This window comes from Polypterus senegalus, chromosome 13 (genome assembly GCF_016835505.1).
Source record: "Polypterus senegalus isolate Bchr_013 chromosome 13, ASM1683550v1, whole genome shotgun sequence".
In the NCBI taxonomy this organism is placed as follows: domain Eukaryota; kingdom Metazoa; phylum Chordata; class Cladistia; order Polypteriformes; family Polypteridae; genus Polypterus; species Polypterus senegalus.
This window is the reverse complement of record NC_053166.1, coordinates 44660291-44676041: the sequence shown is the minus strand read 5'-3', so window position 1 is coordinate 44676041 and position 15751 is coordinate 44660291. Positions and strand designations below refer to the sequence as shown.

General features: G+C 39.3%; 1 protein-coding gene across 3 annotated transcripts in view; it reads left to right on the top strand.

The window, feature by feature from the left end:
• The window catches only part of LOC120543380 (E3 ubiquitin-protein ligase SH3RF1-like), a 147676-nt gene that overhangs the window by 107281 nt on the left and 24644 nt on the right, over window positions 1-15751 (top strand). For all 3 annotated transcript variants that reach the window (XM_039776432.1, XM_039776430.1, XM_039776431.1), the window contains one exon: window positions 12962-13095. In XM_039776432.1, the coding sequence (XP_039632366.1) occupies window positions 12962-13095 (134 nt within the window). The remainder of the gene's footprint in view (window positions 1-12961; window positions 13096-15751) is intronic.

Genomic DNA, 15751 nt, shown 5'->3' with positions numbered 1-15751 from the left:
CATCAACATTAACCGTGTTGTATCGATGATGCCTCACATCCATTCATTTATTATGCTAGGTTGTTTGTCATTCTTACATACATTTAAGACTCAAGAATCTTCCATTTCCCTATCTAGTATAAAATAATTTTTAAGTGATGACAAAGATAAGCTTCTTTGTATTTCTATAATTTGTTTTTATTAAAAATACCCACACTTCTATTTTACATTAAATTGGTCAAAAATATGGAGGCTGGAAGCCCGGTGTGTTTAATTAATATAATGTGCCTTAGATAAGCTACCCAATGCTCCTGGTAGTATGCATGGGAGATGTCTGAAAAGGGACAGGGTAAGGGTTTAGAAATCTGTCTGACTTAAACTAGACACCAATCCTTTAGCATATGCTGCCTTATCTGCTACTGTAAGCAACAATGAGCGGAGTGCTTAAGGTGACAAAGACAAGTGGTAGAGCTGATTCTCATTTCATGCAGCCTACCCTGTTCATTTATTTCACTCAGTTGTAATTTCAGCCAATGAAAAGACACCAAGGTTTAAAGAGAGGCTGGGAATAAATATTTGCCGTTTTCTCTTATTAGGAAGTTTTAGGCCATTCTTGTGATAGCAGTACTGATTGAGGTGATGGTCGGGCCTGGAACCTTACAGTGATGTGCAGCTCATTACCACAAACTATGATTTGCACATTTTCTCTCAGGGACTTTCACTGATAGCTCTGCCTTCATAGAAGTGTCTTTGACACTCTGAATAGATGGAATTGTGACAGGTCTTTTTTCTTTCTTGTTTGTTGGATATTTGGAAAGCATCCGCACCTACATTCATTTAATCTAATAGTGACAACACTGTCTGAGCAAAGCTCGTCTGCTTTCTGCTCAGTGGACTTTAGATGTCATTTGCTTTTATTGTAAAGAGAAAAAATATATTCAGGAGAGAGAGAAAAATAGAATAATCTTATAGTCGAAAAGACCTACAGAAAACTTCCATTTATTTTGTATAGCACCCTACGTGTAGATCATTATTTAACAATTCAGAAATCAGTCAAGAATGTTACAACATATAATTGATTTTAAACTTTTACATGTGAATATTAATTGTTAATTTAGTAAGAGTATGAAATTCATTCTAAAACCAGAATACATCAAGTTGCTTTCAATAAGCATTGCCCACTGCAGTTCTTATAATATGATTCATTCTTTCATTTTCCAAATCTGTTTCCTGATAATAATAATAATAATAATACCTTTGGAGGTAGTAGCAAAGGAGAGAGTTAAAACAAAACTGAGTGCCATTATTCACAGTGCTTCACATCCTCTCGCTGACACACTAGCACTGAGCAGAAGTTTGTCAAGAAAAGCCTTTATACCAATGGCAATACACCTGCATAATGCCTCAATCTTTTTGATTTTCTTCTTTTTTCAAACCAAAGTTTGCATGTGTGTGTATATATATATATAATATATCTCCATCCATCCATTTTCTAACCCGCTGAATCCGAATACAGGGTCACGGGGGTCTGCTGGAGCCAATCCCAGCCAACACAGGGCACAAGGCAGGAACCAATCCTGGGCAGGGTGCCAACCCACCACAGGACACACACAAACACACCCACACACCAAGCACACACTAGGGCCAAATTAAAATCGCCAATCCACCTAACCTGCATGTCTTTGGATTGTGGGAGGAAACCCACGCAGACACGGGGAGAACATGCAAACTCCACGCAGCGGGAAGCGAACCCGGGTCTCCTAACTGCGAGGCAGCAGCGCTATCACTACGCCACCGTGCTGCCCATATATATATGTGTATATATATGTATATATGTGTATATATATATATTATGTATATATATATGTATGTATATATATATATGTATGTATATATATATATGTATGTATATATATATATATGTATATATATATATATATATATATATATATATATATATATATATATATATATATATATATATATATATATGTATTTATATTTATTGAGTTACTTATCTGCCTATTTTTGCATTTATTTCTTTAAAGGAATTTTATAAAAAGCTGAATTTCCTCCTGTGCAGAAATGAGAAACAGTATCTATCTATCTATCTATTGTGGCTTGTGCCTCCTCCAGACCGAGAGGGGGCGTCCGCCCTGGTTATGTTTGGGGCCTTGGGTAAAGGGCTTGGAAGCCCAGCCCTGTAGGGACCCGTGGCGCCCCGGTGCCTGAATATCCCGAGAGCCCAGCACTTCCGCCACACCAGGAAGTGCTGGGGGGAAGACTTTGGGAGACACCCGGAGAGCTGCCAGGAGGACAGCCAGGACTTCCACCACGCTGGGGCGTGGCCAAGGGAGGAATGCCGGGAACACCTGATGCTCATCCGGGAGCTGTATATAAGGGGCCGCCTCCCTCCAGGCATTGGCAGAAGTCGGGTGGAAGAGGACGGAGCTGGAGTGAGGACTGGAGGCGGCCAGGAGAGCAAGGCACAGAGACTGTGAGGCCTGGACTTGGGGGAATCGGTGCAAGAGGCACTGGGGTTGTGAGTGCACAAAGTTTGTAAATATTTGTAAATAAACAGTGTGTTGGGTGATGAACAACATGTCTGCCTGTCTGTGTCCGGGCCAGCGTCCACACTATCTATCTATCTATCTATCAATCCTCACACAAGACTAGAAGTGCAAGAGAGTTTCTATTCATGGGAAACACTTCCTTTGTAAGTGTTTCCCACCACAGTTTATAATATGCAGTATAGTAAGCACACATCAACTCTTTGCCTTCTTCTTGCTCTCTGTGTTTCAGTTACTGCCTCCTCCTCTGCTCCTTCTGGCAAGCTTTGTCCTCCTCCTTTCCAACACTGGCTCTCTGAATGAATGAAGGCAGCAGGCTTCTTTTATGTTGCACCCAGTCCTTCCATTAGGAAGGGGTCCACCACACAGTGCAGAGTAGCCCATCTCACAACACTTCCAGGAGCCTTTTAATCCAGTTATTCCAGGATGTCATCAACAGGTGTAAACAATCGCTATAGAAAAGACTGGTAGCAATGAAGAGAGACGGCAACTGAATAATTCTAGGAGCAAAGTTTCCCACTGCTGAACTATAGTATCTGCAGTTGTATTACTGATCCTGGGGAAACTTCAAGAAAACCAGCATGGAAGATTATTATTATCAGGCATTAAAATGATTAGGTTTGCATATTTGTTATGGTCATCATATCCACTAGAGACCCAGAGATTAGGCTCACAATAAAATCTCAACAACCAGACAGGTTTCTACCAGGGTAACTTCAAGAAATTTGTACTGCCATTGCTAATGTATAAAGACCTAGAAGTAAAATCTTCAGTCACACAAACATATTAATGGTTATGATTATGGCCAGACCATTGTATTTCACAGGGCTATGTAGTTAACACAACATATTATCGAACATGTTAGCTGTAAGGTAAGAAAATAAGGTTTACATTCAATAATCTAAAAGGGCAAGAGCCTTTGTCCCACATTGATGCAGGGCCCACTTTTCATTACTTTACTTTCCACTTGTTCTGATCCAGAATATCTTCAGGGATGGCTTTGACTTTGCGCATATAACTACATGGCCACTTTCTCTGTGTGCTGAGGCACAGGGCTGTCTTTGCCACTAACTGGCTGTCACTGCAGATCACATGGCCATACCATCAAAAGCACATTTTGCACTACTTCTCTGCAATCAGTGTCATTCTTATGATCTTCTTTATGTCTTCATTCATTACATGGCTGAGTTGAGGTAAGCTGAGGGTCCAGCATAGCATTCACATTTCCATGACCTACATCTTTTCTGTATTTCATGGTTGTGGGCCTGCACTTGGTATTGTACTTGATGACTGGGTGGGCAACAGACTTATAATTTGACATCCTTCAGTTGCAGAAGAATCACGTGACCTGGTGCTACTTCAGCCAGGCCATGTAAAATCGTGTTCAGGCGTCAGAAAGATTGTCACCATCAGAACAAAAATGTGAGCTGAAGTGCTTGGAATCTGTAACTTTGTTCTTTTCTTGTATGTCAATGCCTATCGTGCCCTCCTTCTATGGTCTGCATACCATATATTTTGTCTTCTTTATGTTTAGCTCTATTCTATTCTCTTCCAGTTCCAGAATATCCTAATGTCACTGTATTACACACAATGATTTTTGCATTTATATAAAGCTTTGGGAGGCAGTTTGTGGATTCAACAGATGTAGCATTAGGAGGCCCTGTCCCCACAAGCTCAACATAAAGAGGATAAGGCAAATTATAAATATATACAGAAAACATATAAAATTAGTAAACAAAGCAATGTAAAGAAATGAATATTAAAATAAAACGTAATAACAATAATGAGGCAACATAAAAATAAAACATAAACTCTGTCTGCAGCATAACACTGATAACACCTGCAACAGGCTGTTAGAGCTCTTCTGGCTTTATTTTCCAACCTCTGCAGAAACGTGTAACACCTTAGTCAAGGGGTGACTCTGTTCACAGTCTTTCAAAATGGCTGCTCCTTTTAACTGCTTACCATTTTCAACAGGTCTGGGCCTGGGATGGCTTTCAGTAGTCTAGAATTCAATGGACTGGCCTGAGGCCAGCATTCTTGAACCGCTGCCACAACTGACAATGTTATTTTGCTTATGGACGCTGGTCACCCCTACTGTTTCTTAGAGGAAGTATAACAACTCGACAATCATGTAAATACCGACACTTGTATTATATTATGGCCTTTTGTGAAAAGCTTTTCTGGTGTTTTGTTAATAATAATAATTTTACCTTTCAGCAAAGTTGTGATGTTTCCTGGTATTCCAGGGTTTTTTTTTTTTTTTTGGTATTTACTGGAAAGTCACAAAATTTGAAAAAAGAAATTGGCCACTGCAGGATTTTTCAGGTTTTTTTTGTGTGTTTTCCGTCCTCATATACAGGTATATGAAGTATAGAGTCATTTTTATTATGTATGGTAATCTGTGGTGCATTGATAGTAGCACAGTGGATAGTGCTGGTACCTTACGGATCCAGTGACCTGGGTTTAATTTAGTTGCTGTCTATCTGTAGTTTGCACGTGCTTGATAACCTCACACCAAAGGCATGTATGTTAGGTAAAGTGGCAAATCTGTGTTGGCTCCATTGGTGTGGAGAAGAATGCAACCTGGATCTTTAACCCACCAGAACCCTAATTTGGATAGGAAAGGTGTGTGATTATCATGTAGTAAAAGTAATATAGAGTACTATATAAATGTTGATATCAAAGGCCCCTTTTGATAAAAGAAAACGTAGCACATGGGTTTCCAATTTATTTGAAACCTGGCGTGCCTTTTGGACAGAGTTTGCAAGTTTGTCTGTCTGTGTGGTTTTCTGCTGAGGCCTCAAGTTCCTTTGCATGCTGTTTCTTGGATAGGTTATGTTAAAGTGGCTGGATGTTAGTGTGCCCTACAAAGGACCAGCATCTGTAACATTTACAGTATATGTCAATGTCATGCCATATAATTAGAGGACACTGAGAGTTTAGGGGTTAATACTTCAAAATATTGTTTATACAAGTTAGTATGAATCAGTAGCTGGCATGAACAGTAATGTCATATTGGATTAAAACTGTTTTTTTCCATTAAAAAAAAGCTAATTATTGTATAAAACCAGGGCTTGTCCAATCTAAGATTATCTGCACTCCTACCCTGTGCCTGTTCATCCCATGACCTATGTTCAGGAAGTGGATGGATTAAAATATAACAAGATATTCAGTTGCGTAACTTCCTAGAGCAGAATAAACCATTGACTCTTTAGCTTTGAGTCAATTTCACCAGTCACTGCACTTCCCACACTATTACTTCATGTTAAAAAAATGATACTAATTTGCAGTAATAAAGTACAGTTCTGTATGCGTTAAATGATGATCATTTTTGTTCACTCATTTGGCAGCACATTATGAAGTGATACTACACACACTGTGTGTTAAGAGACTATTCATCCAGCTTCTAATGATAATGGAGTTATTTGGGTTTTGCTTCCCACAGATAGCTAACTGAGCAATCCAAATCATATCCGTGACAGATCAGAGTGGTTAGGCACATACTAAGGTCCAAATGAAGTCCATACTTGCACAGTTTGGCACTTCCGTTTTTGTAGTGTTCTCACCTACTGTGTGGTGACAGAGTTTATGTGAATCTTGTATTTCCATGAAGGAATATACTGTATGTCGCACATGGCTATGTACTGTACTTAAAAATAAGGAGAAAAACAAGAAGTAGCAATGTCTCAACTTGAGCTTAATGGACTGTCTATTTCATATAACGTCTTATAGCCAGGCCAGTTTTTTCTCTAAAACTGCTCACTGAAGTCTATTCCATTTCAGTTTCCAGGAGTCCATCCTGTTTCACTCCTACAAGTAACAACCCTGAACATGTGCCACCTACTGTTTTCTAACTGTGAATTTCCTCCTGTGACCGGGTGGAAAGAATTGCACAAGGCTGTTTGAAATGCTCCGTTTAATTGATGCAGAATAGCAAACAAAAACTGTGCTTGATGGGATTAATGACAGAAAATCACAGAGAATTGAATGGCTCAACAAAAGAATAATTCTTCTTATGTAGGGTCAGGTATCATGAAGGAGCTTACTCAAGGCCAGGTTCAAGTCCAAAAAAATAGTTAACCTCCTCTAGGGACCATCAAATTTTATAGATACTCGACCAGAAGTGCAGGGCTGGCTCAGAATGCTGCTTTCGGGTCAGTTGCCCTCTCCTAGTAGCTTCTTAGGGCTGTTGGCGGAAAGGGATAAACCATTAGCGTGAGCACACCCTCTCATCCCATCTGGTACCACCTACCTCAGAAAATCCAGGAAGGTGATCCCCAGGCACACACGCATGACACTCCAAAGTTATATTACCAAAGTTAATACTCCTGTGTGCTCGAATTCTTTGTTTTAACCATTTAATTTGGGCTACATTCCAGGAACCTTTCTGGTTATAACTCTCCGGAACATTTTCTACTACATCATTCCAGTAGTTGATCCTGTCCTGAACTCCCCCCCAACGTCCGCTCCACCTAACTCCACCAACTCCATTCACTCTATCTTTTGCTGTAATTGCATTAAGTAATAATGTCTGAAGTTACTTGTCACACAAATACTCTACCAGCTCCCTTCCACTGAGTAAAATCACTCTGTCATAGACTTTCTAACATCGTTATCATTCCTATTGATATTTGTATCTCAACTTAACTCTGAACTTTTTTCCGTTCTTCTTTTCCTTGAGCATCTCTGGTCAGATCTGTTCTAAACCTGTCCTTCTAACTATCTAGATATGTCTCTTCCCAAACTCTGCTTCTACACTGAGCAGCTGCCCTCTTTTGTCATTTTTAATGCACCTTAGTTAATTCTATTGTGAACTTGTCATGATCAGTCTCTGTTTAAATAGTGAATTCCATTCTTATCATTCCATTCCTCTTGAGTGTTTCCATTTTCAGCTTAATTTCATCATCTCTGGGATTAACTTGCTTAGAGATCTTTATATAGACAACGTCTTTGCATCCTATGAACAATTACAATCTAAATTTAACATTCCAGCTACACATTTCTTTCACTATCTTCAAATTAGGAACTTTGTTAAACAGAACCTGCCTGGATTTTCCTCATCTTGCACCCTCGTCCACGCTGGAAAAAATATATTGCTCAATTTCAAGGACTCAGACACCATCTCTGCAATGTATAAAATTATTTTACAGTCCCTCCCTTTCAAAGATCCAAGAGGACACTGGGAAAAAATCTCTCAATTATTATATCAGAAAAGGAGTGGAAAATAGCAATGCAGAGACTTCACTCGAGCTCCATATGCGCAAAGCATACAATTATTCAACTCAAAATTATATATCGAGCACATCTGTCTCACCTAATCCAAACATCCAAAATGTTTCCAGTTCATGATCCAACCTGCAAATGCTGCAATCAAGTCCCAGCCTCACTGAGTCGCATGTTTTGGGCCTGCACCAAATTATCGTCATTCTGGACCAACATTTTTAATTACCTTTCAAACACCTGTTTGGTGTTCTTCCAGATGGGTTTAAAGTGGAGAGGGACAAACAAACTGTGATTGCATTCACTACACTTTTGGCACGCAGACTTATTTTGCTAAACTGGAAGGATCCTAACTCTCCTCTTTTAAGTCCATGGGAAAATGATGTTTTATACTATTTTGAAATTGGAAAAAATCAAATACTCAGAGGATCTGTACAGATTTTTTTCAAAACATGGCAGGATCTAATCAGTAATATTTTAGAATAAGCTATTAAAGCACAGAGGAAGCAATTATTTCTGTATTTCCTTTTCTTCTCCATTCATCTCTATTGGCTTATCAAACTCATCAATTTAGGTATGTTTACAAGCCTTAAGTTTTACTCCGTTGGCCTTGCTCTCTCTCTCAGGGGTGGGGGTCGATTTTCTCTCAATCCTACTTTTTGTAAAAATGGATTGATTTGTATGGAATGATTTGCAATAAGATTAATCAAATTTCAAAAATAATAATAATAATTATTTCATCATCTCTACTGGTCTCTTCTGTCAATATGCCCATCCAGCTTGTTTCCAAGTAGTTGGTTCTCATCTTTTAAGAACTTTGCCCCACTGCCAACTGCTCAATTCAGTAACACCTGTTTGTTGTGAACTTCTATTTTCAGCTCCTGCATAAGAGCCTCACTGGTCACCTCTACCCCAAACTTGTGTGTTAGGCAACACTTGAGCAGCTCCTTCCCCTGTGTCTGGTATTTATCATCAGCTCCATTCATGTAGTGAATGCACATTGTCTTACTTTTACCCTAAACATCTCCCATCCACTCTATTACATTAGACATTCTGGTCAGGTTTTTTCACAGTACCTACAGTAAAATTAAAAAACTCAATGAAAAGACATTCTGAAATGCATAAGAGAAAAGGTAGGCTCTCTGGAGCAATTTGATCCGTATGGTCAGTGGAGCCTCACATTCCTCTTGAATTTTCCTCTCATCTCCTTTAGAATAGGCCTTACAGCTGCCTCATTTCTCAACACATTATAAATGTTTCCATCTGTAAAATCCAATCTGCTCAGTGTCCCGTCATTCCAACTATAGCACCACTCTGGTCACCTTTTGGGCTTTTTGGTTTCAATTCTGTACTCTTGCTCCTTCGGCTTCATTCCTAATTCAGCCCACCTGGACAGTAATAGTTTGGTAATGAACTTTATAAGCCCCTTTACTTATATGCCCAGCCTCAATATATGATCCCTGGTTTATGGCAGGGTGGCACGGTGGCGCAGTGGTAGCGCTGCTGCCTCGCAGTTAGGAGACCCGGGTTCGCTTCCGGGTCCTCCCTGCGTGGAGTTTGCATGTTCTCCCCGTGTCTGCGTGGGTTTCCTCCCTCAGTCCAAAGACATGCAGGTTAGGTGGATTGGCCATTCTAAATTGGCCCTAGTGTGTGCTTGGTGTGTGGGTGTGTTTGTGTGTGTCCTGCGGAAGGTTGGCACCCTGCCCAGGATTGGTTCCTGCCTTGTGCCCTGTGTTGGCTGGGATTGGCTCCAGCAGACCCCCGTGACCCTGTATTCGGATTCAGCGGGTTAGAAAATGGATGGATGGTTTATGTCTCTTAAACTTGCTTTAATTTGTAATGTTTTAAATATTTTGTTTTGTCCTATTCCTTCAGGATGTATTGAAATGAAAAGGTAGGTTATTACCATTTAAAACCCACAAAACAGATTGTGTAATCGATTTTTGTCTTGCATTTGTTTTCCATACAGCATGTAGAAATCAGTTGTACTGTAAGTCTCCTTTTCAAATGTGTACCTCACTTATCGGATCGTTTCTATTTATGTCCTCTGTGTAGGTGCATAATGGGAGTAAACGCTTTTCAACAGTCCTCTTTTTCTAACAATGCTTAGATCCTGTCTAAATCCACACAGCACAGCTCTCTTTAGTAAATTGAAAGTAGGTGGTTTAGCTTTTATGTGAAGCAAAGTGCCTGAAAAATATCCATCCATTTTCTGACACAACGGAATGAACAAATCTGTTTGGTTTTCTAAAGCAGAATGGTGATATTTAGCTATTGTATATATTTTTTTTGTTCTGCTTGTATATTGCTTTATATAGTGGATTTCAGAGACATGCAGAAACCTTTTGGTGGGTAGTGGCTCAAAAGAAGAAGTATAAGTTTGTGGGTGCTGGTTTTGTCACATTTAAAGACTCCAAGATGCAGATCAGTGCCCATGTGTGTTTTAATATAATATTTATAATAATGGCAAATTGACTATTCATAATTACTGATTAAGTTTGATTACCAAATTCCCCCCATTAACCATATAATTTATCTTCCCAATATGAGACATTTTAAAAGACGATAAAGTAAATAAAAGAGTAACTATTGTAACACTACATGCAGTCTTTTTCCACATTGACACTTGGGCCAAAAAGGACAAAGAGCAGAGGCCTGAACCACTGTAACCACCCTGCTCTACTCATCCCTGTAGTTACTTCATTCAGTTTGTTGGATCACAGTGTTTTTAACTAACCAGACCGCTACCCAGTGCCTTATTTAAGCATAACAAATAACAAATCAACATACACAAATTATGGTTTTTATTGGTTTTGATTAGTTATTCAAAACCAGATATTTCCCTGTGCTCCTTCCCTCAACTCCACTGATACCCACTTAGAATATGTTTTTTTCTGTGAATATCTTACCAATCACAGATGTTGTGTGTCTCATGACACTTCTTGGATATAGTAATCTCCAAGAACTTGCATTTTCAGGAGTAGATGTTCTCGTGTAACAGTAGCACATTCAGAGTACATGGCATAAAAACAAACGTAAAGCATGGCTGGCCTGATGTGCCTTTCTGCAGTGATGAGGCTATCTGAGGGTATGTTAAGGAGCTGTTAACACATAAGATAAGCAAACCCATTTAAAGATTTATTCCCCATTAATATGCTTGAACTAGACTGACATAGCAAAGAAAGAATGAAAGAAGATCCTTAAATTGCAGCCATTAGTATCTCCTCCTTAATATAAAATTATAGACAAGCCAATAGGGTCCCGTTTGCATTCAAGTTGAGTATCTGCCCCCTAGAGAGTATATTCTGTCTTCTGTGATTAATAGATAACTCTGGTAGTGAGGTGCATTTCAAAATATTGTCTGGTCACCTGCTTGATATTTACCTTTATTGTTTCACCTCAGGATGCACTTTGTCATTCAGACAGTCTTTATCCAAATATCCAAACAAGTATCCAGTGCCTTGCATCTTAAAATCAGTGTTCTTAATGTCAGAATGACAAGGTTTAGCTTCCAAAAAAAAAGTGCTGTAATTAGAAACGTGGGGAGGTCAATATATGCTGATTGCTGCCTGATTTATTAGAGGATCCTTCTAGATCGTGGTCTCCAGCTCCACTCCTGGAGTGCTACTACAGGCTGCAGTTTTTAATTCTAACCATTTTCTTAATTAGTGATTAGGCTTTACTGCTTATTAATTCCTTTGCCTTAATTTTGCTTGACTTGCTCTTAAAGATTTATCCCCTTAAGTATTTTTTTCCTTAAACAATAAGGAGATGCAAAACAAGCCAAAACATGAACAGTTAACCTGTGTCCATCACACAATATCTGAAAATAAAGAAAGGTGAAGGTCTCAATGATGTTGATCTGCTGAGATCCACAAAACATCTTACCGATGCTCTTAGAAAAATGTAACAAAACAGTTTTGTGAAAAATGTCTGCTGTGGCAGAATGAGAGCAGCAACAAGCCATGGAATTACATAACAGGTTTACTTAACAACAAGAATCGGCCTGTAATTAAGAAACTGGTTGGTGTGAAATTGGTTGGTTTTGAGGCCCTGACTTAACTATTCATCTGTTGGCTCACATCACCTTTCACTTCCATTTGGCTGTTTTAAGGAAAAAATTAAGCAACTCAAAGAATGAATCTTAAAAAAGAAGGGAGTTAAAATGAAGGTGAAAAATGTTAATTAGCAGCAAAAACTATTCACTACCTAAGAAAAGAGTTAGAATGAAAACCTGCAGCCACAGTAGCACTACAGGACTGGAGACTGAAAATCCCTGTTCTAGATAAATGAGTACAGTACATTTGTGCAATCTGACTTCCATCTGTCCAGTCGTGTCCTCACATGGACAGTAGACATTAGAGTCCTCCTTTGTAACACCATGTGTGGTAGTAAGCATATACCTCAAATAATTGAAAAGGTTAACTAAATGGGCTTATCTGAAATGGGAGAAGATTCAGTGCTTGAAATTATTCAGTAGGCAATGTATCAACCATTCATCTGTCATCTTATTCTATTTTGAATGGTTATTTATTTATTTACATATGCATACTGTTGTTTTGGCATATGGTTCAGAATCCACAATCTTATAAAGAGACTACAGTGTTAGTAGCATGAATGAGAATTGAAAAAGGAGAAAAATGGAGAGATTATTTTGAGATTTTGAGATAATAAAAATTAAGTCAGAAATGCAGCATTTCATTTGTTGAGCCTTCATGAAACTTTTTTTCTTGAAATGAATTATCCACCCATACAGCTTTCATTGTCAAGTATGACAAGTTTGGATTTGAATCAGTGGTTGCATGATGCAGCATGATGTATTCATAACAGCACAATCCAGAATGTGTACAGAACCACATTTCATAGAAGTATATTAAATTAAGAACAATAGGCAATATGCAAAAAGCCACAGTATTAATTGGTGTAGCAGTAGTATCTACTGTAGGTCAACTTTCAGGAGCCCAGGTCTTTTTAATTTGTAAAACTAGTTTGTACCCTTTATATTAACGAGAAGTTGAAACGCTGGTTGGAGAATGTTCTGTTTTATTGTCAGACATTGAACTCAATTAAGTGTTAAATGATAGATGAAATTATAGATTAGGTATTAACACAAATGGCGCATGCAATATAAATATATTTCTGATATTTTGTGAGTTTTACTCATGCTGATATTCTCTTACCCTTTTCAGGTTTCTAGAGCCTCTGTTGGAAAAACCCAGTCTCTGGACTTCTCTTCCTCGTGTTCTCCGCCTGCTATGGCACATCACAGCCTTTCCTGCCCAGTAGAAAATATCCCACTGAAAAAGCAGGTGTCCGTCAGTGTGTGAGTCGAGTCTATGCTTACTCTTTTAGGTTGCTTTGTATTCTTTTTTTTTTTTTTTTTTTAAGTGACTATCAAAGACTGTTTGACAAGGGTGTAAAACTAGTGGTAGTTTAGATAAACAACTACAAAATTTAGAATTTTTTTCTATAAATTATTCTAAATGCTGCTTATTAGGTAAAAATGACTAGTGTTTTCTCAAATATATGTTTGATGCTGAATTATGAAATATTTTATTTATGCTGTTTTAATAAAATGTGCAGATATGTTAGGTATTAACTTCTCGACTCCATGTGATTGGGTTTGAATCCTGGCCTGGTCACTGTGCATGTGGATTTTGAATGTTCTCTCTGTGTCTGCAGGCTTTCTTACCACACCCTATAACAATAAAGAAACCTGTGCATTATCCAACCCACTATATCCTTATTACAGGGTCACGGGGCTCTGCTGGAGCCAATCCCAGGGTGCAAGGTAGGAAACAAACCCCGGGCAGGGACACACACGCACACCAAGCACACACTAGGGACAATTTAGATTCGCCAATGCACCTAACCTACATGTCTTTGGACTGTGGGAGGAAACCAGAGTACCCGGAGGAAACCCACACAGACACAGAGAGAACATACAAACTCCATGCAGGGAGGACCCGGAAAGCGAAACCAGGTCTCCTTACCCACTACGCCACCGACCTGTGCATTATTTTTTTTTTTTTTTTTTTATTACTAATTTAATATTGTTTCTTTGTATCAGTATACTGCTGTTGGATTATGTGAATTTCCCCTTGGGATTAATAAAGTATCTATCTATCTATCTACCTACCTACCTACCATGAAATGGCTGACCAGAACAAAATACAATAATTTTGCTTTGTATAACATAATTAATAGTTGAGGATTTCTTTAATAACAACATTTTTGATAAAGGTGCAGTGGTTAATTAAAATATTGCATAATTCTTTTGTATGTGTATCTCAAATATTTTGAGTCACCTGGAAGTAAGGCGTTAGCCAAAAAAGTAGATGTAAGAGTATTAGTGCTGTGGACATTGGAAATTTTATAGTTTCTGCCAGGGCCGCCTTAACAGCATCATTGGCTCCCCGGGCAAAGTAGTGCGCTTCGGCCCCTGTTTTGATTGCAAAACAGAAACATACATCAGCATCAGAAACATCATAGGCCCCTATGCTCCTGGAGCCCCCAGCCAGTGCCCATTGTGCCCATACATTAAGATGGCCCTGGTTTCTGTCTCTTATACTGTAAGTGTGCCTATGCTGCAGTAACTACATCAGGTGTCTGGCTGGTGGAAATAAAGTATATTTACCATGTTTTGGGTTATACTGATAGCCATGGTGGTTTAATGGTCAAAGAGAAGACCAAGGGTTTACTAGCAGGAATGCTATGTATTATTTTTGTTGATGTTGACTGATTATGTACTAACCAATATGTTTGCTCATTGGCAGCACAATGCCTCCCAAAAGCAGCGTCCTTGTATGAATCCCAAGGTTGCTGTTTCTCTGTGTAGAGTTTGCACATTCTCCGCGTATCTGTGTGGGCTTTTCTCTGGACATTCATATTTTTCCACCCTGCATATGATAGACTTGCATTTTAGCTTCATTGGTAGTTCCAGATTTGCCCTTTGTAAGAGTATGTTGTGTTTTTGTAAGTGGGTTCTAAAAAGGACACTTTCCCTGTCCAAGGTTGGTTACTCCCATTGGAACAAGAGCTGATGCCACTGCAACCCTAAACTGGATTGAGAGCAGGAGTGCAAGGGGTTTTTTGTCCTGGGCCCCAACTAATAGGAGGTCCACAAATGTGTCAAAAAAATTCTATTTAACATCCTAATATGCAGCCTCATATACAAAATATGTATATTGCAGAATACAGTCTGAAGTTTTAAAAGGGCCCATGTTGACTGCATGAACACTTCATGTCACCATAAGATTATTCCACCACTTGCTATCCAGCTAGAAAATGAGTAAGCGCATGTCAGGCTTGTCGAAGCATAAAAAACCGCAAGAAAGAGCCCTCTTTACTTCAACTTTGATTCCACTCGCACATTTATTTGCTTCAAGCCAACCGACAGCTACACCTGATCACAGCTACAATGACAAAGTGCACAAAGAAGAACAAAGTGACAAGGGAAAGAGAGAGAGAGACGGATCGTCCGATGAAGAAAGCAACTGTGCAAATAACAGACAGCACTGTGACTTAGGCAGGTGAAAACTATACTGACGAGAGAGATGAACATGCAGAAAGGGAAGTGTCAGTGACCCATCACTGTTTACCAGTGCACCCTCCTTGAGGCTTAACGCTCAAGAAATCAGCTCCACTGATCTGCACAGGCTCTAAAATCAGATGCTTACCCCAATGCCGTAATAGCTCTTGTCAATCATATGTTAAAACAGTGTTTGCGTTGTGTGCTGCACAAGTATTGGGGATCCATAAGGAGAGGACCACTAATACATTTCCATCCATCCATTATCCAACCCACTATGTCCTAACCACGGGGTCAAGGGGGTCTGCTGGAGCCAATCCCAGCCAATAGAGGGCGCAAGGCAGGAAACAAACCACGGGCAGGGCGCCAGCCGACCGCAGGGCACACACACACACACACACACACACATTCACACACTAGGGACAATTTAGAATTGCCAATGCACCTA